The sequence below is a fragment of the Miniopterus natalensis genome, chromosome 12 (assembly GCF_054644295.1).
Source record: "Miniopterus natalensis isolate mMinNat1 chromosome 12, mMinNat1.hap1, whole genome shotgun sequence".
NCBI classification, from domain to species: domain Eukaryota; kingdom Metazoa; phylum Chordata; class Mammalia; order Chiroptera; family Miniopteridae; genus Miniopterus; species Miniopterus natalensis.
The window spans coordinates 42,511,772-42,537,086 of record NC_142092.1 but is presented as its reverse complement, the minus strand read 5'-3'; the positions used below and the strand labels follow the sequence as shown (position 1 = coordinate 42,537,086).

Sequence of the window (25,315 nt, the reverse complement as noted above, 5' to 3'; positions counted from 1 at the left end):
ACCCTGGGTGTTGGGGTCCAGCAATGTGTTTTTAATAAGCCCCTGGGTGATTCTGATGTGCACTAAAGTTTGAAAACCACTGCCTAGAGGAGGTTACTGCTCATTAAACTGTTCATTCCCTGGGGATGGTACTCAGTTATTTTCCGTCTGGAGAAGAAAAAGAGCGATTTGAGGAAATGACAAAGCTTCTATTAGGCTACATCTTTAGAAAAGGAATTTTCTGACATGACATTTCAAATATGTGACTTGTTCAGAGAACTTTGAAAACAGGACTGATTTTCCTGTCTGGCTTGGGTGTGGTCTTGCCAAAGGGCAGGGATTTGGACAAGATAACCTCACCAGGTGCTTTGCAGTGCTCAGGTTACCTGCCTCCAGGATAGTCTATACATTATGAAAGAAATACAAGTTACGGAGTGGGACATTATTGCTAGGGGACTTTGAGCTTTCATCCCACAAGGAAGTACATATATGCTCTTTTTCCCTGTAAGGTGAGTCTTTGCCAGACTATATTCATAAAAGAGATGACCAGGACCTTTTGAGAGTGGTAATTGTTTGTTTTTCAGTCATAAAAATGAATCCTTGCTTTGTTTTCAGAGGAACATGTTCTTCATGAAATCTATACAAACTGAATGACAAGTAGGCGAGGTCTAAGATTGGAAAGATAAAAACTTCATTTGTTGATTCTTGGCCTAGAGATGAAACAATGGGACAAAGGAGTGGCCTGTTGGTATAAGCTCTATGAAACAATAATATTCGTCATATGTAAACAGAATAAAATAGGAGAGGCTTAATGAGATAAATTACACCTAGTCACCACACTAGGGATTAAAATACTCTGACAAAGCAAACACTAAAGGGTCCAAAAGGATAAAGGGAAGGGTGACAACTTCAGATTTAGAAAACAATGGGTCCTTCTATCTAGGGTGCTGTCTGACAAGAAGAGCTTTCAGAGGCTGCCTAAGCCGACTGTGAGCACCCATTAAAATCCCACTTTTCATCCAAAAAAAAAAAGCCATGCTATACTCAAACCATTGGCAGACAAAGCCGACACATTCTTTCCTTCCCTATTCTTTCTTCCCCTTTACATTTGCAAAGCAATTCACTTCGCAGTGTAAGTGTGTGAAGGGAATAAAAGCTCTCACAGGTTTCTAACTCTATTTGCATTCTCTAGATTTGTTGGCCTGACTTCCAAAGTGGGAATCCGCCCGCTGCTCTCAAGCCCAGGGGAAAAGAGCCAACTTATCAGTGTTTGAGAGGCCCATGTACCTGTGCTAACAGCAACTTCTTCACAACCGCTCTTACAAGAACACTGAACCACCAAAGTATATAGTGCACGGACTTGTGCTATTGAAACTAATAAAGCTATCAGGTCTTGAGCCGATATTATCTTACTTATACAGTTGTCTTTATTAAAGTGTACATCTATAACTATGAAGAAACAAAATGTTTTCAAGACTTAGAATGGGTAAACTCTCAGGAGCTCACACCTCCGTAAGCTTCTTGGCAATGGGGATGACTGCACGGTTGCCAAAGTCCAGAGAGCATTTTAAAAGCAATATAATAAGAGTAATAATATGAATAATCAGGCTACTTGACCCAGCTCTGCATCAAGGACTGACAATACCACTGCTAGAGAGGCCTCCGTCTGTGTCTTTCAGGAACATCCTGGGTGTCAAAACAGCCTGGGTGTTTTGAAAATGTGAATAACAGGACTCACAGCTGGGGCATTTTAGGCTCTTTCTGCACTGGAAATAAAAATTCCCAACACTGACATCTTCCACCCACAACCAACCCCCCCCCCCCCATCTCCTCTCTCCCAAACCACTTTGGCTTCTACGCTTAACCCAAAAGCGTGACGGTAATAAGGCTACTTCATTCCTAGAAAGGAATTTCCTAATTCTAGCCCAGTGCAACTGTGGGCCTTTCAGTCCACGCTGGCTCTAATGTCTGCTAATGGATTATTAGGTGAACACGCTTATGGAAAAAGTGAGGCGTGTGTCAGCGTAACAGCTGACAGACTGCAGATTCTAGAGATGCCTTCCCATCTGACAGCGAAGGGATTCTTCCTGAGTGAAATTAAAGAACAAGGAGTGCCACCTTCTCCCTGTTCATTACTCCATCCCTCCTCCCCAGCCCGGGAGCTCACTGCACCACTGCACTGTTCCCAGCACAAAGATAGGCTTTGTTCTACCCTCCCAAACAGAACTTTTCCTTCCATGGCTGCAGTGGGGGAGGGAAGTGATCCTGATGTAAAAGCTGGTAGGATTGGTCTATGTATACAGCAGCTCAGCAAACTATGCTTTATAATCATGAGGTTTTGTTTTAAGCCTGATCTGAGTAGCCAAGATTGTTTACCTGGTAGTCTCATTTTTCCTGGAAAAGGCCAAATCTAGAGAGAGAGATCTCTTATTTTTTTCTGACTCCCTCAGAAATGAAGGTTTTGTATTTTGTATATATATAGATATAGATAGCCTTTCTAAAGTAGACCTGATTTCAAATGAAAGATTTCAAATGAAGAAAGACACATGGAAGAGGTCCTAAAGAGTCTCCCAGTAGATAGAGAATTGTTGAATTTAAAGATAATTGAGTTTGACTTCTACCACATAACAGCAACCCACAGCCATTAGGATTCTTACTTAGTCAGGCCTCATCAATTCTCACTAAACCTTACTCACAGATCTGAGACCTTGGCCATTGCTTATAAAATAGATGACGTGAAAGAAGAGGCTCTGGGAGGAAAGGGGAAGTTCCAGTTCAAAAGTAATCCTAGACCAGATCACTTCCTAAAAGGAGTTCAGTTAATATCTAATTGACTTCTAATTTCTATATGTGTTCCTCAAGGTCTTCCCGATGCACAACTTCATATTCAATGGGTGAGATGGCACGACCTTCAAGAAGAGCATATTTAAGACCTAATTCCATTAACCTCTTGCTGGTTAGCTACATTTTTTTTTTTCTTATATTATCTAAATGGCTAACTCAGGGCAGTTAGCCACCAAAAATAACTGATATATGTTGTCCATTATTTGTTTTCATAGCCTTCCCTACCCAAATTGCATTTTTACTTCCAAATACATATGTGTACTAGTATTTTTTCTTGAGTATCAAACAGCCTGTAATGGGGGTGGGGTGACAGGGCATTCAAGGTTGGTGGCTTGGCCTTTCCCTGGGATCCATTTCTCCTACACTTCCCAGCCTGAGTGTTGGGCCACAACAGGACACACTCTTGGAACCCTGCTGCAGTCTGATTTTCTAGAATGCACAGTAGTGGGGGTGGCACTTCCCCAGCTTCTGGGCACCTAAGGCAGGGCCTTCATCAAGCCCCAAGCAAAAAGACAACAGGATTGTCAGGGCCAACCACTGTGTTAAGTACTATACTAAGTAATCTCAGCTAATCTCTTGCAGTCCAGGCAACCTTGAGAGACATGCTATTATCCTGATTTTATAGGTGAGGAAAGGGAGACCAAGAGAGAACTGCGGCCCAGGGTCATATATAAGAGGCAGACAGGAATTCCATTTCAGGACCCTTTGTCTCTGAGCCTGGTGCTTTTTGTTTTATCACTCTAGGCTCCAGGTAGGCCCTGGAGATGGATGAGGGATGCCAGGGGATGTGGAGGGATGGGGATGGCGAGAGGGGAGGGGGAGAGAGGCAGAAAAGAGACATCAGAGGAAGGAATGACAAAATAGAAAATTCTCTGAAGAGCTCTGAATCCTACTGATTTGGAATTTGGACTGTAACTTCGTTTAAGGCAGGGACTGTGATTTATCATTGCAAAAAATGTAAAGGAAAGAAAGAACAATCTCCCCTAACATTATTGAGTAGAGTGGTGTTGCCATTTTTCATGAATATGGTTTTGGGGTTAATGACTTTCCATAAGCTGGAAGTGTTAATATTCAAATTGAAAAACTCTATAAGCTGTAGTAGTTCATTTTATGTGTCAACCTGACTAGGCTAAGGGATGCCCAGAGAGCTGGTAAAGCATTTCTGGGTGTGCCTGTGAGGGTGTTTCTGGAGATTAGCATTTGATTCAGTAGACTGAGTAAAGATCACCCTCACTGATGTGGGCGGGAGTCATCCAATCCATTAGGGGCCCTGAATAAAAAGGAAGAGAAAGGGCAAACTCTCTTCTTTTCTTGAGCTGGGTCATCAAGCTCCTGGTGCTCCTGACTTCATACCACTCTGGGACTCATACAAGTGGCCCCTTGGACTTGGACTGAATTATACCACTGGCTTTCCCGGTTCTGCAGCTTGCAGACAGCAGACTGTGGGACTCCGTGGCCTCCATGAGCATGTGGGCCAATTCCTGTAATAAATATCTTTCTGTCTCCCTCTATATAGTTCTCCTATTGGTTCTGTTTCTCTAGAAAATCCTAACTAATACAACAGCATAATTTAAAGCAGTGTTTTTAAATTATGTGTTGCAATTTGTGAATGTGACCTGTGTGTGTGTGTATGTGAAAGAGAGAGAACTGGAGTGAGATTTTTAAAATGTGTCTCTTAGCATGGTTCATAGTCAATGGTATTTCAAAGCCTTTGATTTTAAGAGGGTTTTAGAGGACAGAAACACATCCATTTGCATTTAACAGGTCAAAGGTTTCCAAACATGCTATCAGGACCCGAAGTATACGTCTACTATTACCAAGATATCACAGACCATTATTAATCACAGAACTATATATGTCCCTCTGTTTTTTTGTTGTTTTATTTTTATATTTTAATGTTATCATTGGTGAAGTTGTAAATAAAGACATTTGCTTTGCTGTCCTAGATGAAATTAAAACTGGCAGTTTCCCTCATTCCTCTGCTTTAGTGGGCTACTGAGCCCACCTTTTTTTTGTTGTTTGTTTAATTTTTTTGCTGAACTGCAATTTGGGGTATGGATTGGGTGCTGCCAGAAAGCACCCAACTGAAGGTGGCTGCATTTCTCTGCTGACGGACACAATTCTAGAGCCCTGAAGCAGCTGTTAGCTCTGTTAACAGAAATATAAATTCTTAAAGTATCAACCTCACCTCAAAAGGACCAAGAGAAATCCTACCAAGCTTGTGGGCAAAACACATATAAATATTTTCCTATTAGTAGATCAATGAGGGGTGTGATCTAGAGAGAGCAGAGTGAGAAATGGCACTGTGTTGGGCAACTAAGTACTCAGCTCTGGAGAGTGGCTGCCAGTGGGCTCTCTGGAGTGCAAGGGTTCAAGATCCAGCTAGCACATGCCACTCCAAGAAAGGACTAGGCCTCAGGTTTCTTGTCAGTAAAACAGGGATGACAACAGTGTTAGCATAGATAGCTAGATATTAATAAAGGAAGAGAGCAAAAGGAATCAGACATTATTAAGCATAATCAACTAGGGAGCATAGGCTTCCTTCCTTGGGAACGTACAGCTTCACATACTCCCCGGGGAACCACCTTCCATTCCTCCAGATCACTGGGGGGAGGGATAGAGCAATAAAGGGGTAGTTAAGCACATGTGCAATAGGAGCCAAGATGGCAACCACAGAGGCCTATCAGTCTAGCCTGGGAAAGAATGTATTGGTTACGGGGTAGACACATCAGAAGCCTAAGAAAGCTTGGGAAGTTGATTGGTTATTTTGAAAAAGCGCCTGGTCTTTCCCAAGCCAGAGATGATATAAACTGAACCTAAAAAAGACAAAGTCCCTTTTCTCTCTTTTGCCTGGCAACTCACACTCGCCCAGTTCATTTGGGGGTTATCTCTTCATAGTAACCGTGTGGCCCTAACAGCCACTGTGGTCCCCGGCAGCCCTGAGGACTCTGAATGCAGGCCCCAGCCAAAGTGTAGCAGGACCTGGAGCAAAATGTCTGGACACTGGCCCTATTTCTAGACCTGATGAAGGCAACATTGGACTTCATCCATGGCAGGGGGGATGGAGATGGGACATTAGAAACCCAGGGGAACTCCTTTGATTTTGCATCTGGCACCACAAATAAGTCTTATCACCAGACGTCGTCCTCCCTTGTGGGTCTCCTGGAATGCTTTCCTTGCCACACCACAAGTACCCCACTTCCACCGGCAACAATAATCCTTGCCTAATAGAAATGATGTGAGGGTCAAGTGAGGTAATATTAACAAATAAAGTGCTTAGAACAGTGTCTGACACAGTAAGTGCTCAATAAACAAAAGTTGGTAACATATACCTACTATAAAATTTATCATCTTAACCATTTTTTAAAAACGTTAAAAAACATTTTTAAATTGATCTGACAACAAAAGAGAGAGGAAAAGAGAGAGAGAGGGAAGATAGAGAAACATTGAATTGTTCCACTTATTTATGCATTCATTGGTTGCATCTTGTATAGTGCCCTGCCCAGGGACTGAACCTGCAACCTTGATGTACAGGGACGACGCTCTAACCAACTGAGCTACCCGGCCAGGGCCTGACCGTTTTTAACTGCACAGTTCAGTGTCATAAAGTACATTCACACTGCTTGGTACCACCACCACCCATCCACAGAACTGTTTCCATATTGCAAAACTGGAACTGCACACCCATTGAGCAATAATTGCCATTCTCCTTTCTCCCTCCCCCCCGGCAACCTCTATTCTTTCTACCTTCTATCTCTGAATTTGACTACTCTAGCTACCTCATAAAAGTGGAATCACACAGTATTTGCCTTTTTGTTTCTGGCTTATTTCAGTTAGCATAATGTTCTCCAGGTTTGCCCATGTTGCAGCATGTGTCAGAATTTCCTTTCTTTTTAAGGCACATTGGCTTTTTAACCTATCAATTTTTTTTTTAATTTTCAGAAATCAAACATGTAGATATGATCACACCCTCTCTCTCCAGCAAAGCCTAATAACTTCTTGAATGGCTCTCTGGAGTTACCTGAAGGTACCTGTCTCCATAGAAATGCTAAGCGGAAAACCAGTTTTCTTAAGAAAGGTATTATTCCTTGAGGCAGGCTGTTTACATTAATCAACATTTCTCTAATACTTGTCAGTGTTTTGTAACACTTTTTTAAGTGTCAACTGTAGCTTGCCAGTTCTTCTGAAGCGTGGAGGCTGCGAATGGGGGAAACCAGAATAACTCTGTCCCCATGGGGCTTTTTCTGTCATGGTGAAGCAGTTATTTTTAACATTTTCATTTTACATAATCATTGCTTATGTGGATGGTGGCTGAAAATATTGGACAGACTGATTAGTCACTGTGTTTGAAAAGTTCTGGTGTCCCTGTATTTTCATATTTGTCTCTCTTTCAGGCAAGTTTTTCAAGGGAAGTTGTGGATTTAATCTGTTCACATGCAAGCTAGAATCTGTTTACCATTGTCACAGAAATTTTTCCTTTAAATAAACATAATGGTGATAGGAAAAACAAAAAAAACACATTCTAAACAGTTACCATCAAAGAAAAAAATTTAATGGTTACCACATTCCAACTGTCATCTCTCAGATTATGCCTTGTCACTTTTCAGGACTTTTCTAGAAAATTATTTATTAGCATTTCATAAACACATGCTTCTGTGATTCTAGATGAGCATAACATCATCATCCAAATTTAGTGCTATTTTCATTTCTTTGCAAGATTAATATTTAAAGCTTAGTACAAAGCAATAACCTGTTTCAGCATTCTACTTTAAAATATTAAGGAACCTTCCAAATCAAATTGATAAATTTCACTGCTAGGCTCAAGTGATGAAAAAACCAGCAGAACAACTATTTATAATGGGAATTATGAAGTTAAAATAAAATTTATTTGCTACTACTTTATTCTTAACATAGAAACAGTTTATTTTATAGTAGATTTTCTGGTGATTCTGAGCTTGATAGCCCACAAAATGATGCATTAAAGGATTGCTAATGTAATGCCCTAACTTATTTAAAGATTTCCATTTTATATTAATTGAACGAATGGATATTTAAGATTGCAGGAAAAAACAGACAAAATAAAATAGCATAAATAATAAAATAAAATAATTCAAAGATCCAGAGCAAAAACGCTGGATAAAGTCTTTGTTTTTAGGTAATAGTCCTCCCACTTTCTCCCCACTCTCCTGACACTGACTTTTTAAACAGCCCAGGATAGTTGTCTTGTGGCATGTTTCCACATTCTGTATTCGTGTCATCTGACTTGTTCCTTTAGGCCTAGACTTGCCATTCTAGAATCCGTGGAGGTATCTAGAATATTTACTTGCCTTCTAGCCCCAACATTCTGTATTTATGTCACTTGACTTGTTCGTCTAGGCCTAGACTTGCCATTCTAGAATCCATGGAGGCATCTGGAATATTTACTTGCCTTCTAGCCGTCTTTCCATCCCCAGAGCTCACCTGCCTTCAGCCATGAACACAAAGAGATCACAGGTTAGCTGAGCTCAAATGTTAACCCTTCAAAGAAATTGCTAGCTTCAGAAAGAAAGTTATTTAAATGATACTGCCAAAGCAAACGCTTTTAAGATAAAAGGAAAGGTGTCTCAGTTTAATGTTGATTTCCTAGCAAGTCCAGAGCTTGTAGCAAGGTGGGTCAAAGCAAAGAGCAGTAAGGGGATAAGGTCTGCTCTTGTTATGCGAATATGTAGAAAGGAACATCAAAGGTGCTTCCTTTAGCTATTTTTTTCTTTTGTCTACCAAATGCCCTGCAGCTTCTTTTGAGCTAAATGCTAACATGAAAGAATAAAAAAGTATGTTATCACAACTTTTATCAGACTTTAGAATGGGTTAAGGGGTGGGGGCAGTGGGTAGCTAACTTTACTGAGATACATTATTATAGCCTGAGCTATGGGCAGTATCTGATTTTGCCCCCCAAATACTGTCCTTGTTTTTCAAGGACATCTCCCTAAGTGGACTTGGAAAGCTCTGACAAAAAGGCCCTCTGCTTGAACTACTTCAAGAAAAACGAATGAATCTATTCCGTTGGTGTGAAAATCCCCGAATTAAACAATCTACATTTAACACATAGGAATGTGCCATACATGTGCACAAGATGTAAACAGGCTTAGAAGGGGCACCGATATGCAGGAGAACATGCTATGATGGCATTTGTATCTGCAGTTTTATGATGGCGTATAAACACTGGCTATTTTGGCCAGATACCTCTCCAGAAATACAGACTTAAATAAACAACAATTCGACCCCAGCAGAGGTGGTGTTCTTCTTGCAGGCCAAGTGCTTTTAAAAAACTTGATTGGCCAGCCCAGATGTTTATCTGCCTGGTGCCGCAAAATTCTCAAACAGTTTATTTGAATGCCTAGTGAATGGGTAATCTCCTACAAGTTTGGGGGCTTTAACAAGGTAAACAAATGGGTGGGCTGTGAAAGTAAACACTGCATTTCCTTCCAGGCTCATCCTCCCTCCAAAATTCTGCTCCCTCACTCCTTTCACTAGCCCCAGTCTTTCCCTTCTCCAGCATGGTCTCTTGTACCCTGTTAAAGTACTGAAATTGCAAAGGAGGCATTTTTAATTATAAGTACTACAGTAATGAATTCAAGTACACTCGTTTGTCATAAAGGGCTTTCCCATCTGTCTCTAAAGTATACTTAAAAAGGCTGTGTATTTGATAACATTAGCACCAAGTATCTTCCACATGTTAATGTGCAGCGTTTTAGATGTTCGCTCCCCCATCCCCAAAGACTTAATGGTGGCTGTTCCAGAAAGAGCACATTTATCTCTGTGTTTGGGAGTGTCTGTGTGGGGAGTGTCTGTGTGGTCTCTTCCTAATTTATTTGCACTCCAGTTCTCAGGGATAGCATCGCAATCCCCCTGGGCAAAGGGAGATTAGGGAATGGGGTTGTCTGCTTCTCCCCACCCGACAGCAAAAGGAAAACAACTTCCCGCAGTCCCACAACTTCTTCTGGCCACTGTACAAATTGTTCTTGAGTATGGAGGGTTTCCAAAAGCCCCAATTAGCAACTCACAGCAAACATTTCTTTGCATTAGCTAATGATCCGGCTACACTTGTAAGCAAACAAAACCAACATATCTAATCAATGCTGAAAAACCAACCGAATGCCTATTAAACATCTGGATGTAATTTTCTAGTTAGAACAAAATGAAAACATATGCAGGTTCCTTTGATCTGCATCTTAACAAAAAAATTGTTGATAAAAAAGCATACTGGTCAGTCAATGTGTCATTTTCATAAAGTCTGCTCGTTTCTCTTCAAATGCTCCCAGTTTAATTTAGTTGGTTTCCTGCAATCTCTAATTTTACCATATTGTGTGAAACCACAAGAGATTCTTTGGATGTGTTTTTATTTGAGGTTTTACTGCTGCATGGATCTGCTACTGATTTTTTTTCTTTCTTCTCTGCTTTCTCCCCTCCACCCCCCACCCCCACGCCCATCCTGTGCTTTTCTCTGGTAAAGAGGTGGGAAGGAAAGGTTACAAAGCAATTCTAGGAAAAAAATTTTCTGTACCCTACAGTCTTAAGGTTAAGAAACTCCCAGTAAAAAAAAAAAAAAAAAAAAAAAAAAAGTCGAATGAGGAAATGTATATACAATAACTCACAGCTAAAAGGAAGAGAAAATGACAAAACTGATCTTTTAAAAATTGATACAATTATTCTTTATTTCAAATAAAAAAGCAATACATTTAAAAGAAGATGCATCATTTCTATGACCAGCAGCCATAATTTTTCCTATTGCTACTATATATAGCATCTAATTTTTGTAATTACTTAAGCTATTGGTGAGTTGGACATTTGATAATCAGCAACAAATGAATGTAAATATACCCATATGTGCATCAGTGATAAAATAAACGATCTGACGGTCTTTCTGTTTCTTTTGCAGAAGATAAAAAGGGAACTTTTCTCAGAGACAATTTTTTCCTATGGAAGCAGAATACTTAATATCATTTCATGAAAAAACAGCAACCCATGACTATGCTAAAGGTAAAGAAGATTATGTTTAACAGACTTTAAATAGAAGATCAAAATTATAGATTTCATGAGTAGAACTATTTTCTTTTAAACAGGCTCTAGGCAATCTGCACATATATTATTTATTTAAAACATAAGATTAAAGCTACTTGATTGTTTAAACACCGTCATTTGTAATGCAGTTTGATGAGAGTTTTGTAGTATAATTATTACAGCATGACAATCACAGGGAAAATATGACCTTGAAAAGGGGCCCAGCCCTCTCCCTCTCTCAAGGAGGGTGCACTGCCCCAGAAAGAAGCTATCGAAAACCCACCATCTTTAGGCACACAATTAAAGGCCTTCCAATTTCAAAATCATCATTCTTTCTTTTTTCCAGTTATTACATTATAAGGAAATCAGAAGGCCTGGTGTTTCAAACTCTACTGGTAACAAAGCACTGGTTAAAAGAAAATTTCCAATTTTCACCCATGGCAAACTGGGAAATACAATGAGTAGACATGTTTGCTTTGAATCGCTATATTAGAGAACATTTAAAGACACTGGGTTAGAAATGATTTTGAAGGGGATGGAAAGGGAAGAGTAGAAGAGAAGTAGCAACACTTTTGCTCCTGTCTCAAAATATAGTGTTTAAATTTCTCTGTTTAAACTTAATTACCAGCCTGTGCCAGTAAATCGAAGTAAAACTTGGGTAAGCCAGGGAGAAGTCTCAGTGGCCCAGGTTGTTCCAGCATACACAGGCACAGTGATATCCAAGGACTTTCTACAATGTCCTGGAGCTGATTACGATATCCACTGACCACAGACTGGCAGACGGGGCCCAATCACTGGATGAAGATTTCAAGGCACACAGGTTGCCAAAGGACAAACTTGTTGCCCGTGGATCATATGATTTCAAGAAGTCCTGTGTGTGGAGCAAGCCTGTTCTGGTTATCACTAAATTTAACCAAGAAAACAAGGGGCAGTGCTCCCTTCCTTTCCATTCTCAATTTTAGCAAAATGATTATGACCCCCTTCCTAATCCTACTTAATAAGAACACTGCAAAGCCACAAAGCCAAACTTGTTTAAGAATTTACCATGGTCTTGTAAAGACCGGCTAAAATTGCTCCTTTAATTTTTCATTTATAACTGATATTTGGGATTGATGCAATTATAGACAAATCAATATCATACATATTTAAAAACAACTCTAACAGTGAAATGTATTACCCACAATGCTTTTGATATTTCAAGAAAATGATCTCTGCAAAAGCAGATCATCGAATAAAATGTATTTCTGTTTAAATAAATGCCTTTCCATAAGTCTCTTGAAAGTAAAATAACAGGACGGCGGGGTTATTAGTACTAAAAACTTAGTAAGTACGGTCCAACATAAGATGCATGCTTGTCAAAGATGTGTCTCTCTCATGGAAGACTTCACCACCATTTGGCGAAAATAGCATTATTCGCTCACTAATCACGGGGAAATAACTCCACTGAACTGTTCTTTAATCGAAAGTATAAATGCAGCAATACTGAAGATTTTCTGCTGTGCGGTATATTTAGAGAAACAGACAAAAACTGGAGATTTATACAGTATGCCCGTTTATTGAAAAATCTCAAAATCCCTCTTAAGTTCCACTTCATAAGAATTTCAGCCACGTCATTTACCCGGCGCTGCCCATTTAGCTCCTTACAGGGCTCAGACGTAGTGTAACATCCGACCTACGGTGGGGGGTGAGCAGGACTGGTTTTTCAGGTCTCAATGCTGGTTTATTCCATTGTCTCCCTTTGTTTCCAGGAACTGGAGACAGACCCGTGGTCGTGTCGCTGAGGCCCCTAAAACTCTCAGCAGCCTCATCCCCCAATACGGCGAAGTTGGAACTTTTAAGACAAGGACCTTGGATGTCGAGCCGCGGGGCAAAGCACATTTGCGACTGGGACGCGCTGTCTTACCCTGGCCGCACCTTGGGTGTACCTGCCGCCAAACGAAGGTAGACCAACCTTTTTGCAAAGTGGTGTGAAATCCTCCTATAAAAACCAAATCCCATCACCCTGAGCGCAAAGGGGGCGTGAGCATTAAAAGCCTAGTCTTACGAGGCTGGTGCACAAACAACAGCCAATGCTTTCTTTGCCCATTTATGCATTTTCCATCAAGTGCACAGTCCATTCCTTCTCGTGCATCCGCGAAAAGGCAGCTCAAAGAAAAACAAACCTCAGAGAAATTTTAAAATGTGACCTCACTTTCAAAAGAGTAGCATCACACAAGGGGCCAGCACCCCAAAGATGCGTTTGGCTTCAACTACCAAAAAGCCTACCTTCCCCCAGCCCCGCCCCCCTCCAAGAAGCTGAGCGGTTAGCCTCTGAGTTACTTTCCCTGAGATCTCAGGATTTTCATTAAAGGGAGAAGTGAACAAGTGGCAAGATTTTTGCAAACTCGAGCCCCCGGCTTGCGCGGCGGCACGCTCGCGGGTCCCTCCGGCTCGCGCGCGCCCGCGCGCTCCCTCGCAGGCCCCACGTTACTTTGATTGACAGCCCGGCGCCGCCGCTCTCCTTCGCACCGACCTTCCCAGCCACAGTGCCAATCTCCGCGTCTCGCCGCTTCCCGTTGGCTGGCTTCGGCGTCCCGCGGTTCCTACAGGAACAGTTCCTCACCCAGCCCCGGCGGACGCGGCTGGCTGAGGCGGGCTGGGAGGGATGGGAGGGGAGACGGAGGAGACGGCGCTGATGGAAGCGAGCGGGGTGCAGGAGGAGGGGGAGTGGGAGGGGGGCGGCCCGTCCAGTGCTGCGCCGCCATAGGCTCCGGGGAGGCGTCGCGTCTGCACCCCACGTTGGGCGCGATGCACGCGATTGGCCGGCGCTGGCCTTCGGTTCCCCCTCCCAACCGCCCCGGCCCCGATCGCCCGCCCGCTCAGCGCTCGCGTCCCCCGCCTGCGCGGAGCTGGGCGGGGCCCGCTCGGGGCTGGGCGGGGCCCGCGCTGGTTAGCTCCGGAGTGTGAAACCGCGTGTTAATGTAACCGGCGCGAGATACGCGGGCGGCGGCTGCTGGAGCAGCAGTAGCGTCGGAGGGTTCCCGGTGCCCCGCGTCCGCGAGGCAGCTGACTGCACCCCCCCCACGTATTCACGGCCGGGCGGGACCCGCGCCACCAGCCCCGGCCTCCGCCGGCCAGCGGTGACTTAACCCCCGCCGGCTGCTCCTGTTGCGACTACTCCAGACTCGCCCGCGGAGTTTGCCGGCCCGGAGGGAGGCCAAGCGGCGGAGCTCACTCCGGCCCCTCTCGCCACCATCTCCTGGATGTCGTACCCCGGGTCGTGAGAGAACTTTGCAGCGGGCTGGAGCGCCTTTTACGTAGAGGCAGACGAAGGGAAGGAGAGAGAACCGAGGAAGGGTCTCGGAGGAAAGGTCCGAAAGGGCCAGGCCGGTCGTGCGCGGAGAGCGCTCACTGCGCGCCGCACCCTGATGCGCCCCAGCCGCGAGGAGTAGCGGGCGCTGCGGGACTGCCCTCCGCGGAGTAGCCCCGTCGGGCCCGAAAGGTTTGTGCACCCGCAGAACATCGAGTGCCGGTGGCGCGGGGCGTGCCGAGCAGCCTCCAGGCGCGCCCTCCGCACTTTCCCCGCCTCGCGGTCTCCAGCACGCCTCTGCCCGGGCTGAGGCTGCGGAGCGCCGGGCGCTGAGCCTCCACCGCGGCCGGCCCCTACCTCGCTCCCCTCAGTCTCGGGGGCCTGCGACCTCCCGGCCGAAGGCGCTGCCCGGACCCGCCGGGGTCCGCTCCAGACGTCACCCGGCCTGTTTGTGTGGGGTTAGCCGGGGGCGCCGAACCACCTGCACCTCGCCTGCCGCCGGCGCCGCGGGGAAACCCGGGAGAGGACGCGGACCGGGAGAAGAGCGAAGGAAAGCAGCCCGCCTAGATTTGTTTGCCCGGGACGGTTGCCGCTCACGCGGATAGCCTACGGGAGCGGGCCGGAGCCACCGCGCCCCCCGCCTCCCCGCCCGGGCGGCCGAGGCCCGTGGGTCGGAGAGCAGTGCGTCGCCGCGGAGGGTCTTGGTGCGGCCGGGCCCGGAGTGCCCCGCGATGTGGCCCTGAACGCGGGAGCCCGCACCGGCGGGAGCAGGAGCAGCCGGGCGCCGAGTTGCCGGTGCGCCGCTCCGAGCGCGCCTGCGTGCGTGGCCAGCGGGCCCCCTGCGCGTCCCGCTTCTGCCTGGCTTCCCAGCTTAATTTACCTCGGCGGGATTAAAGTTGGAAATTGAGCGGAGAATTGAGTTGCCCGGGAGCAGAGCCGCGGCCGCCGCCAGAGCGATGTTCCCGCAGAGCAGGCACCCGGTGAGGAGCGGCTGGCTGGGGGGGCAGGGCTGGGTGGGGGAGGAGGTGCTCGTCAAGCCCAGGGAGGCGGGTGGCTGCTGTGTTCTGGCGGACCCCCTTGTCGCTGGGAGTGCACGGCTGGGAGGCCCCGGGCCCTGGCCCCTGGGGTGGGTTGTGGGCTGAACCTCCCAATATTCCCCCATTCCTCTGGGCCCCCTCCTACTTGACGTCTAGACTGGGAGGGCGGGGGCCCCGGGAGAGGCTGAGGTTTCGCTCTCGCGGCCACGTCCTCCCCCTTCGGCGGGGCAGGTAGGGCGCCCCCCCCTTTGTTTCTGGTCTCGCCTATTTGCATGTCAATGAGGCCCCCGTTCCGGCGCGCCCGGAGGTGGCCCTGGCGACTCTGGGAACTGGGAGCCTGTGGGAGTTGTTTTTCTCCTCTGGTCCTCTGGGTCGTTATCGCCCCCGTGGAGGACGGCGCGGCGATCCCGACAATCTGGCCGGGTTCTCAGCTTCCGCCCGGGAACCCCCTTCCCTCCAGCGGCGTGCCCCAGGCGCACTTACTACGACCCATGCTGGGGGCTGGAAACGGCTCCGAGTCTCTCTAGAAGCCGGGGGTTGGAGGAGGGTCCATTTTCTCTCTCCCCAAAGGAAAGCGTAAACTAGAGTGCAGGACTCCGTTTCCCACCACTTCTAACTTTATTTTTTGTTTATGTCGCACCCACTTCTCTCTCCTCTGACTATCCATCCGCCTCCCCGACCCTCGGTCCCCCTCGCTGGTTGCCCCAGACGCCGCACCAGGCTGCAGGCCAGCCCTTCAAGTTCACTATTCCGGAGTCCCTGGACCGCATTAAAGAGGAATTCCAGTTCCTGCAGGCTCAGTATCACAGGTGCGTGTCCGGCGGTGACGGGCGAATCGTCGCCTGGGCAGCCCGGTGCCCCTTGTCGCCCAGCCCCATGGAGGTGGTGGCGACGGCTGTACTTAGTACAGGCGTCCAGGCGGTGGCGTGTGGAGTCGCAGTAAAGACCTGTCATTCGCGTTACCCCCTTTCCTGGCTCTTCCAGGGCAGCCCCTTCTCTTGTCTCCTCCTCCTCCCATTGTTTCCCTTTTACCCGTTTGCTGCTGTTCCAGGGAGTCTATTTTCGTGTATTTAGGAGTTGCATGAGAACCATCAATATTTGCACTTCATTTATTTATTTTGCAACAGGCTGAGCTAAAACCTTGGTTCAGTCGATGGCCTAGCCCTGGAGTGCGAGTTCAGGGAGGCAAAGCCAGTGTTGAAATCGCTGTTTGCAATGCTAGAGAATTGGGTGGTCTGAGGCAAAGTCCACTGTGGAAAGCTAGATGCTTTTAGCTGTGCCTAGTATTGGTGGTGGTGAGAGGGGTGGATGTGTGTAAGGGAAAGCTCACCTGCTTTGGTGTCATTCTGGGTTGGTTTGGGTAGGATGGGGGATTGGAGTCACACATTTATATCCATCTCAGCTTTAGTCTTTTCAGCTAATGAAACCTATTTGAAAAGATTAGTAAGTGAAAATGGTTTGTAAAGCTACCCATTCATAGTGGACTTTCTAGAAATGTTAGTTTCTCCTCTTGTTTCTATGAGGTCTTAACTGACTAGAGCTAAGAAATAACTGTGTAATGACAGTTTTTATTTTTGTCATGCTTGAGAAAAAGCACAGATGCTTGGGTGTGAATTTTCTTATTTCGTCAGAGGCTTTCTGATTATTGACCTATTGTCTACTTGAAGATAATAATCTCTAAAGCTTGAGGCATACCTGTCCACACCATGTTTACCAAGCAGGGAGGACTTCAACCCACTTTATCACAGTAGCTGCTTGACATATTTTGGCAGGGATTTTAAAACCAAAGGTTTTAAAAGGGACTAACAATTGTTAGAAGTAACTTTACAGTGACAATTTTCAAACTTTGAGTTGGCAAAGACAGTACATCCTATTCCTGAGACTGAAGATTGTGCAAAGGCCAGATTTTGGTGAAGTCCGGAGAGGCAAACTTTGATTCAGGGAAGTAGTAGTGATCAGATGACCACCAGCAAGAATCAGTCTTCTGGGTCGATCAGAGGTTTTTACAGATTTTTCCTTGTTGTCATCTGATCAGGGTATGCACCAAGAAGAAAAAGGATAGCAGCTGAATGGATACCCTGTAATGCTCACTTAATTTCTTTTCTCTGGTAAACGCCGAGATGAAGTTTTTGAGTGTTTACCTAGATAGTTTATGGCTTTTCCAAATTGGTCTGTGTTTTTACTTGAAGTTCAAATATGTGAGGCAGATGTTAAAACAAGTGACATAATGTTTACATTAAGTTGCCTGTTTTGTTTTCGTAGCCTTAAATTGGAATGTGAGAAACTGGCAAGTGAAAAGACAGAAATGCAGAGGCACTATGTGATGGTAGGTATCCAAGATTGGGCTTTTTCCTTTTCATGTAATATGAGCAAATATGTGTTCTTAGCATTATAAAATGTGAGTTAATGAAATGCTTCATTCTTTTCTTTTTTTACAGTATTATGAAATGTCATATGGATTAAACATAGAAATGCACAAACAGGTAAGCTTTAGTTAAATCTCAAGCTGAAATGACAATTGAGTCATAGTTTATTAAAACTGGCTTTGTCCTCTAGTGGGGGGTTTGTATGCCATTTTTCTGCCTTGGTTTCCCTTTCTGCAAATTGGTCGTAGTATTCTGAAGCAAGGGTTGCTTTTCTACAGTTAAACAATGTTTAAATGACTGGGTGAGCGGTGCTTTGGAAATGTAAACTAGCTTGTTTATAGGCAGGTAGAAATTGAGACTCTTGAGTTTCCTTTTCTACCTGGATAGATAGATTCTCCTTGAAAGATCTGGGTATTCTGTAGAGTTGCTGAAGTTGCTAATGTTTTTGTTCTGGTTTGGAAAGACGTGTGGACCTGTGAGACACTCCCGTCTTTAAATCAGGTTAAATAAGGCATATGACTAACTATGGAATTTTCTTTATGCTTCAGGGCTGCGTAAAGCGATACTCAGAATTAGTGGCTTATTAGCATACATCTTTTTGAAAAAAATTCTCAATTGGTGCAGGTTTGGAGGTGAAAAAAGTGTTCCTTTATTGCCACAGCATATGTTGGGAGTTGCTTCAGTCCTAGTAGTTTTAAAAGCATGAAAAGATTAGTGACTGGAAAGCTCTAGCTATGACTATGAGTTTGCAGGTTCCCATAAAATTCACACTTATGGCTACTATAATGGTGTATAAAAAGAGTATTGAGCTGGAACAAGGCACTAAGGACCTCATAAGAGAAGAAAAGCTAAATGATTGCTCAGCCCAAAGGACCCTCGATTGAGTAGTCATTGTCTGCCAAAGAAAGCATTAATGGCAGGGTGTAAGTATTCTGGAGATATGCTGACATTCACTTTTTCATCAAGACGCTGGTACAATAAGTCTTTTAGAAATCGATTGCCTCTTAAAAAATTATCATCAGATGAAGTTGCACAGTTGGACACATTTCAAAGTGCAACAATACAATTCTTACTTGATGTATATGTGCTATTTCATCTCAAACCCTTGTTTCATTAAATTAAAGAGCATGGCTGACCGGCTGGGGCACAGTGGAGAAATTGATTAGTTCAGCCTTCAGATCTTCCTTATATTCAAAGACTTTCATTAAGCAAGTATGTTTCAGAGTTGAATTCTGCTTTTGTAACTCTGTGCTCTTTGATTTTTAATTCATCATAGGTTTCATAATGTTAAGGTATCGTCCTGTACATTAGATCTGTTCTCAGATATGTGTTTGGAGATAGTGAAGTTCAGGGCCTTTCATTAATAATACAATTGGACCTTTAAAAGTGCTGATTTTATTCTGATTTACAGAGTTGGTATCCTAATGTATGTTGGGTTTTTGCCTTTGTTTTTGTGTTTAAATGGCTAGTGCCTGATTGAAGTACTTGTAACTTGTTGATAGTAATTGGGCTAGAAGATCTATGGTCATTTAAATAAATTATGCAAATGAACTTGGTCCAGAAGTTCTAGCCTGCCACTTTTTAAAAATAAATTAACCCTAAAGACTCCCCTCCCCCACCTTTTTTTTTGCTAACAAATATTCTGGAAGAGTAAGAGGAGACTAAGCTTTGTCTTAAACTCATAAACTCAAAGGATTTAATAACCTCCCTGACTCTTTTACAAGGGAACGCCAGCTTTGTGTGATGTATACTGGTGCTGGATTTATTGGGGGAACTAAGGAGGTGTGTAATTCTTCTGGGTTCCTGTAGGTTACATGGCAGAGTGACCTCTTCTTTATCGCATAGGACGAAGAAAGAACAGAAGAGGGTCAGGAACCCCCATGGTGTGAAAATAGTTTTCTAATGAGTTTCTGTACTCCATCAGGCATTTGTCCGTCCATGAGCCACTATGCATTAATAATATGCTGTATATAATTGGCTCAGTAATTTGAAAAATGTGAAAAGCTGAGAGACGCCATATCCTTCATAGTAGGGGATTCAGCCCTCTGAAATTTAGTTTATATTGTAAATGCTGACAGACCCTTAACTAGAGTGGTATGCAAAGCAGTGCTATAATTCAGTTTAAAGTGGCCTTACATTCGAAAAACATCTTTCTGAATGTCACACATTAATAATAAGTTCTGAGGAGACATTTGGTGCAGCTAGTAATCATAATTCTTATTAAAACTGGTGACGTCTGGCCCCCAGGGTGTAGCCAGGCTCAAATTGATGCTTTTTGCCGCCCGATCACCAGCATGGCCTAAGTGCTCATTATATTGTAGAGAGGGCCTTTGGAGCTCTCATTAGATTTGACAGGAATTCTCTCTAGGGGGAAACTGGGCATTAGCGAGACTCCTGACAGGCTGAAATTAGTCCTGCTTTATGGCTTATAACCAAATGCTAGCAAGGCATCATCAGGGGACACAAAAAATTGTCATTTCTGACAACATCTTTGTTACGGAAAAAATGCAGTGATGGGGAAACTTTCCGTGGAGAGAGCTTTAATGTTGTTAATATTTATCTCCAGTGTGACTACTGCTCTCCCTTCCCACCTTTCAGCAGATTTGTTGAAAGAATGAGTTTTAGGGATTTCAGTGTCAAGTCTCACCAGACTTTTCCGTCTGGGAAAAAAAAAGTGGAAGTGCATCCAAATCAAGAGTGGTATAATTGTGGTTTCCTTACTTGGTTTGGTGCCCACAGTCCATGTTTATGTTGTGTCAACACTTCCTGATAAGCCTTCCCCTTACTTTCTCTGCTCCCATTTGTGGCTGGTTACTGAGAAGTCAATGGCAGAGGGATGGTAATGGATACTTAAATCTTTTATTACAGCATTAGGACATTTTTTTTTTTTTTGAGCTTTTTATAGATCTCTGCCTGTCCATCTCTCTCTAGGTAGATCTTAAGCTCTGGCTATCTCTATACATGAGAGGTGGTGACTTCTCATGAAAAATTGAGGCAGTTCTGATACCACCAAAGTGTTCGGGTACAATAAAAACCAGCAGGTAAATGTGAGTCTGGTTGTATTGAGGTCTGGGCCTAGTGTGTTTAACCATGTGAATTTTAAAGGGTTTTTTTTTTCCCTGTCATGTGGCATAGTATTACCTCAATTGATATTTTTGATTTTTGGGAACAGTGTGCACTGAAAATACATACATAAGCCTTGTCTGTTCCACTTATGTGTCTTTTCAGCAGGCTGATGCAGCCATGCCATGAGTTGTCATTAGTGGCTTGAATTTGTACAGCATTTAACAGTTGTCAAAAGAGATTTGCCTTATCCTGTGACATAGATTGGGGGTAGGTGTTTTGCTCTGTCTGCAGCTGTGGGCACATGTTCAGAGTCTGGGCGTTGTCAAGGCCAGGCACCTACTGAAGCTTGACTTTGGGTCACCTGGTCCCCAGTTTAGTGTTTCTTCCCCGAGAATGAGGCCAGTGGTGGAAACACCACTGGCTTTCCTAGCTCTATGTCTTTCCTGTTTTCACTCTTGGTCTGTGCTGACCAATTTCACAATTTACGAGTCACGTTGGGGCTAGACCCATGTTCTGAAAGTTATGAAAATTAGTAATGCTGATTGACCTGTGGGATCCTCAGCTATGGTATGTAGAAAGGTGTAACCAACCTAGCAACACTGTCTGCAGGTTAAAATAACATCTAAGAATAAAAGAAAATTAGAAGCATGTGGCCAGGACTCTTGGTTGAGGCCCAGACATGCAGTGAATTTGATCAGTCACTTTGTGTCACTGTGCCTGTATTCTTCTGAAGAGCAGGCAGAGTGAGCACATGGGGCTCTCTAGGGTAGTGAAGAATTTAAATGACAGGACTAGCTCTGGAAGAAAAGATGCATTCTGCAGTCCTGGTCATGGGGTGGGGAAGGAGAGGAGAAAGGAAAAACCAGATGAGAGCTTAATGTTTCTAAGCTCCATGCACTATATTCAGCAAGCACAATTTCTCAGACCATGTCAATTTTGGAGTAGAACTGATTGCACAATTTTGATGTGTGCTTTTAAAGTCTCTTAAAAAACAAGTTGTTCTTTAGTAGTTTTTAAAAAAGTATTTAGGTGGAACTGTTAGGGATTCACCTGTGGGTTAATTCCATGGATGTGACTTACTATTTGTCTGCAAGTTTTACCTTTCTTCCTGTTTTTTAACCAGTTGTGCTCTCTGTCTACAGTTACTCACTTTGAGACTTTTTTCTAAGTCACTGTCTCCGAATGGGAAGTGACTAGCTGGAGTGTAGGCACTTAGAGTTAAGCTCCACCAGGTGTTAATCTTGTAATACAAAGAGGGTAGCTGTCATCAGGACTGGAGTGGTCCCCAACTTCATTTTCATTAGCCAGGCCTGTCCTTTACAAGCATAAGTTAAAAGAGATAAAGCTCCCTGTGTACTGAGAGCCAGATTCTGAGGTGCAAGATTAGCCTTTGTTTTTTTTATTGGCATCCAGGGCTCAGTCTTTACCCTGAAACCTGCAGCTATTCAACCCCTTTAACAGGTGGGCTAGTTGCTGATTTCTGTCAGGGCTGACTAGAGTGAGACAAATGAGGCAGTTGCCTTTGGCACAGAATGTAAGGGAGGTATCAAAAACCTTAGTACTAAAGGTAAATAATACTATTTTTAAAATTCAAAATTGATACAAAAAAAACTCCAATAGGAACAAAATACTATATAAGGGCAGGACCTGACAGTTTGGGAATACTGTTGAGATGAGGGAGGCAATTTCAGAGACAGAGCAGAGAAGAGGTGGAATGAATGGCCCATTGGGAGCTGTTGTGATCTGCAGGATCTGCCTTGGTGTAAAATACTTCAGTGAGGTTCCTTAATTAGGCACTTCGATTAGTGACTGGGCAAGTCATTAATAAGTTGCCTGGGCCTTGATTTTCCTTTCTGAGAAGTGAGGGTTTAGACTAGGTAGTTTCTAAAGTTTGGTTTATCTCTTGATAGGGAAGTCACACAGCACCCCCACCGGAACTAGAACCGTGTGTGTGTGTGTGTGTGTGTGTGTGTGTGTGTGTGTGTGTGTGTGTGTGTGTGTGTGTGTGTGTGTGTGTAAAGTCTCTGGCTAGAGGGTTTAAGATGTGCCTCCAAACTGTTTATTAAGAAACACAGAGAGAGAAAAATTGTGTTCCCTTAGCAAATATTTAAATAAATCCTCTTGAGTGGTAGTTAAATTAAAGATATATTGTTACTGGCTCATGGAACCATTTTAAATTTCCATAAATCTGAGTCTTTGCTCTTCGATTATTAAACGTTTGTGGTCTCCAGAAGTGGATTAAGTTGGAGGAAACGAAGAAACTGACTGGGTTCTCTTTATTAAGGCTTTGATTGACTCAATCATTTCATTCCCTCCAGTCCGTGTTGCTTTCTGTTGCTTCAGATTATTTGAAAATTGAAATTCTCAGAATTAGTACCTTTAATGTGGAATGTTGGGTGTATGGTTTTCAGTTAAATTTTAGACAGCTGTTTTGGTCAGTCAGCTTATTTGACAAGGTTAGGTGTTTATATCTTCAAAATAGTCATTACTAATAGGATTGGTGAGTTCTATGGTAAGAAATGTGCCATAGGATTGTTCATATATGTATATGGTTTGATGTTTTAGGTAGAGAAAGTAGGTATAGGCACTGAGATGTGAGAGAGATTTTCTAATTTTCTGAGGCATGATTTGATCTAAAAAAAGTTATACTGAAGTTTTAAAATAAATGAAGATATTCATGTATTGCCATTTAGTTGGTTAAAGAAAAAATGGTTTCTAAAATTGTTTGCAAAACTATGATGATTATAGAATTGCTTAGTTGGTAGACCACCCAGTCGCCATAATGCTTTTTATGGAACTCCAGGAAATGTTGACACAAAGTTTTATCAAATAACCTGTGATTTTGCAGAAATCTATATTTCATTATTTTATAATTTAGATTTTAAATCATTTTAAATCATTTTAAAGTTTGATTCATTTGCCTGCCTTCAAACAACATAAAGTCATAACTGTGAGCACAGTTTACCCCCTTTCCCCACACGTTCTCATACTAGGTATAACAAGGAATTTATTTTTATTTTTACTTGTTTTTTTTAGTTTTCCTTGTAGTAGTATTTCCTTCTTAGTCATTCTTTGACTACAGAATATGAAAAGGGTAAGGTAAAGTTCATTTTGAATAGAAGGAAAAAACAATAAGAATTCTGTCTATTGAATTAATTTTTTAATCTGCCAAATAGAGAAAAAAATTGCTATTAAGTGTGGTGGGTGTATATCACTGTGCCCACTGGAGAGGGGAGAGTTGTATACACAACTGTTTTCAGTGTACTAGTAGATATTCATTATTTACTTGGTGAAGTGGAGTCAGTTGTTCCCCGGAATGTAGGTGTATTTGAACTTGTATGTCCAAATCATGCAATTTGTTAAACCACTGAAATACATGCAGTACTAGGCTGGGTTTGATATTAGCACCATTACTGATCTAACCAGATTATTAGTCTGGTATTTTGTGCAATCTGTCAGTAAAAAGTTTGAAAACATGTCACCCAACTTGTTTACTTATAAGTTTATAAATTATGTAAATATAATTAATATCTTGTATACATTTGTTATATGTAAATGGCGAATTTAAATGGAGGGGTTGAAATATAAGTTCTCATATTCTCAGTGCACTACGCCCACTCTATAGACCACTAGCCCTACATTTCATACACTCTTGGAACTCTAGCCCTGAACAGGGAGCATCTTTAAGGTAATGAATGCAAAACACCTTTAGGGGCTTGGGTTTATGACCTCCTCAGTATGTCTGTTCTTTCTCATTTTGACTTCCTGTTATATTAATTGCCTCTGCCCATCACAGCTTTTGTGTCTGCCCCTGGTTAGTGTCCCTGCCAGTCTTACTTAGTCACCTCCTTCCCCTTTCTTGTTCTTTTTTTTTTCTTAATATATCTTTTTTGATTTCAGAGAGAGGAAGTGGGAGAGAGAGATAGAAACACCAGTGATGAGAGTCATTGATCGGCTGCCTCCTGCATGCCACCTGCTGGGGATCAAGCCAAAACTGGGCATGTGCCCTGACCGGGAATCGAACTGCGATCTTCTGGATCATAGGTTGATGCCTAACCGCTGAGCCACTCTAGCCCGAGATCCTTCCCCTTTTAACCCAACCAAATGGGTCTCTTCTTAATGCCTGATATGTGTTTTATGTTTTTCTGTTTTCTGTGTAAAAAGCCCAGGCCTCTTTGTCAAACTTCACATGGCCTTCCTCACTATCCTTCGAGGTCCAGTTCCAGCAACAGCACTGCCTATTTCCTTCAAGGCTTTCTCCCATGACTGCTCCAATGGGAGGCTGTCACACCACTGTATTTACTGATATCTGGAATCATGTTTTTTTTTGTTTGTTTTTTTAAATACATCTTTATTGATTTCAGGGAGAGGGAGAGAGAGAGTTGAAACATCAATGATGAGAGTCATTGATTAGCTGCTTCCTGCACGCCCCCTATTGGGGATTGAGACTGCTACTGGCATATGCCCTGACCGGGAATCAAACTGTGATCTCCTGGATCCTAGGTTGATGCTCAACTGCTGAGCCATGCCCAACCGGGCTTTTTTTTTGAATCATGTTTTTTCATGTGCCTCTCTTGTTACCCCAGCTAGATTGCAGTCTGCTTGAAGCTTGAGTTTGAGACTTACGTCTCCCCTTCCCAGTGAGTCAGGCAGAGTAGGCACTTGTTCAGTAGCCAGTAGCATTTAATATGCTC

At 43.5% G+C, this 25,315-nt stretch overlaps 1 protein-coding gene across 5 annotated transcripts in view; it reads left to right on the top strand.

The window, feature by feature from the left end:
• Positions 1-13,864: 13,864 nt before the first annotated feature.
• LOC107544870 (TLE family member 1, transcriptional corepressor) overlaps positions 13,865-25,315 on the top strand; it is an 81,922-nt gene continuing 70,471 nt past the window's right edge. Inside the window, exons 1-4 of one of the 5 annotated variants that reach the window (XM_087822717.1) lie at positions 13,865-15,132; positions 15,898-15,998; positions 17,452-17,515; positions 17,628-17,672. In XM_087822717.1, coding sequence (XP_087678843.1) covers positions 15,109-15,132; positions 15,898-15,998; positions 17,452-17,515; positions 17,628-17,672 — 234 coding nt within the window. In that variant the 5' untranslated portion in view covers positions 13,865-15,108. The other 4 variants (XM_087822718.1, XM_087822720.1, XM_087822721.1 and 1 more) reach the window with 4 other exon arrangements.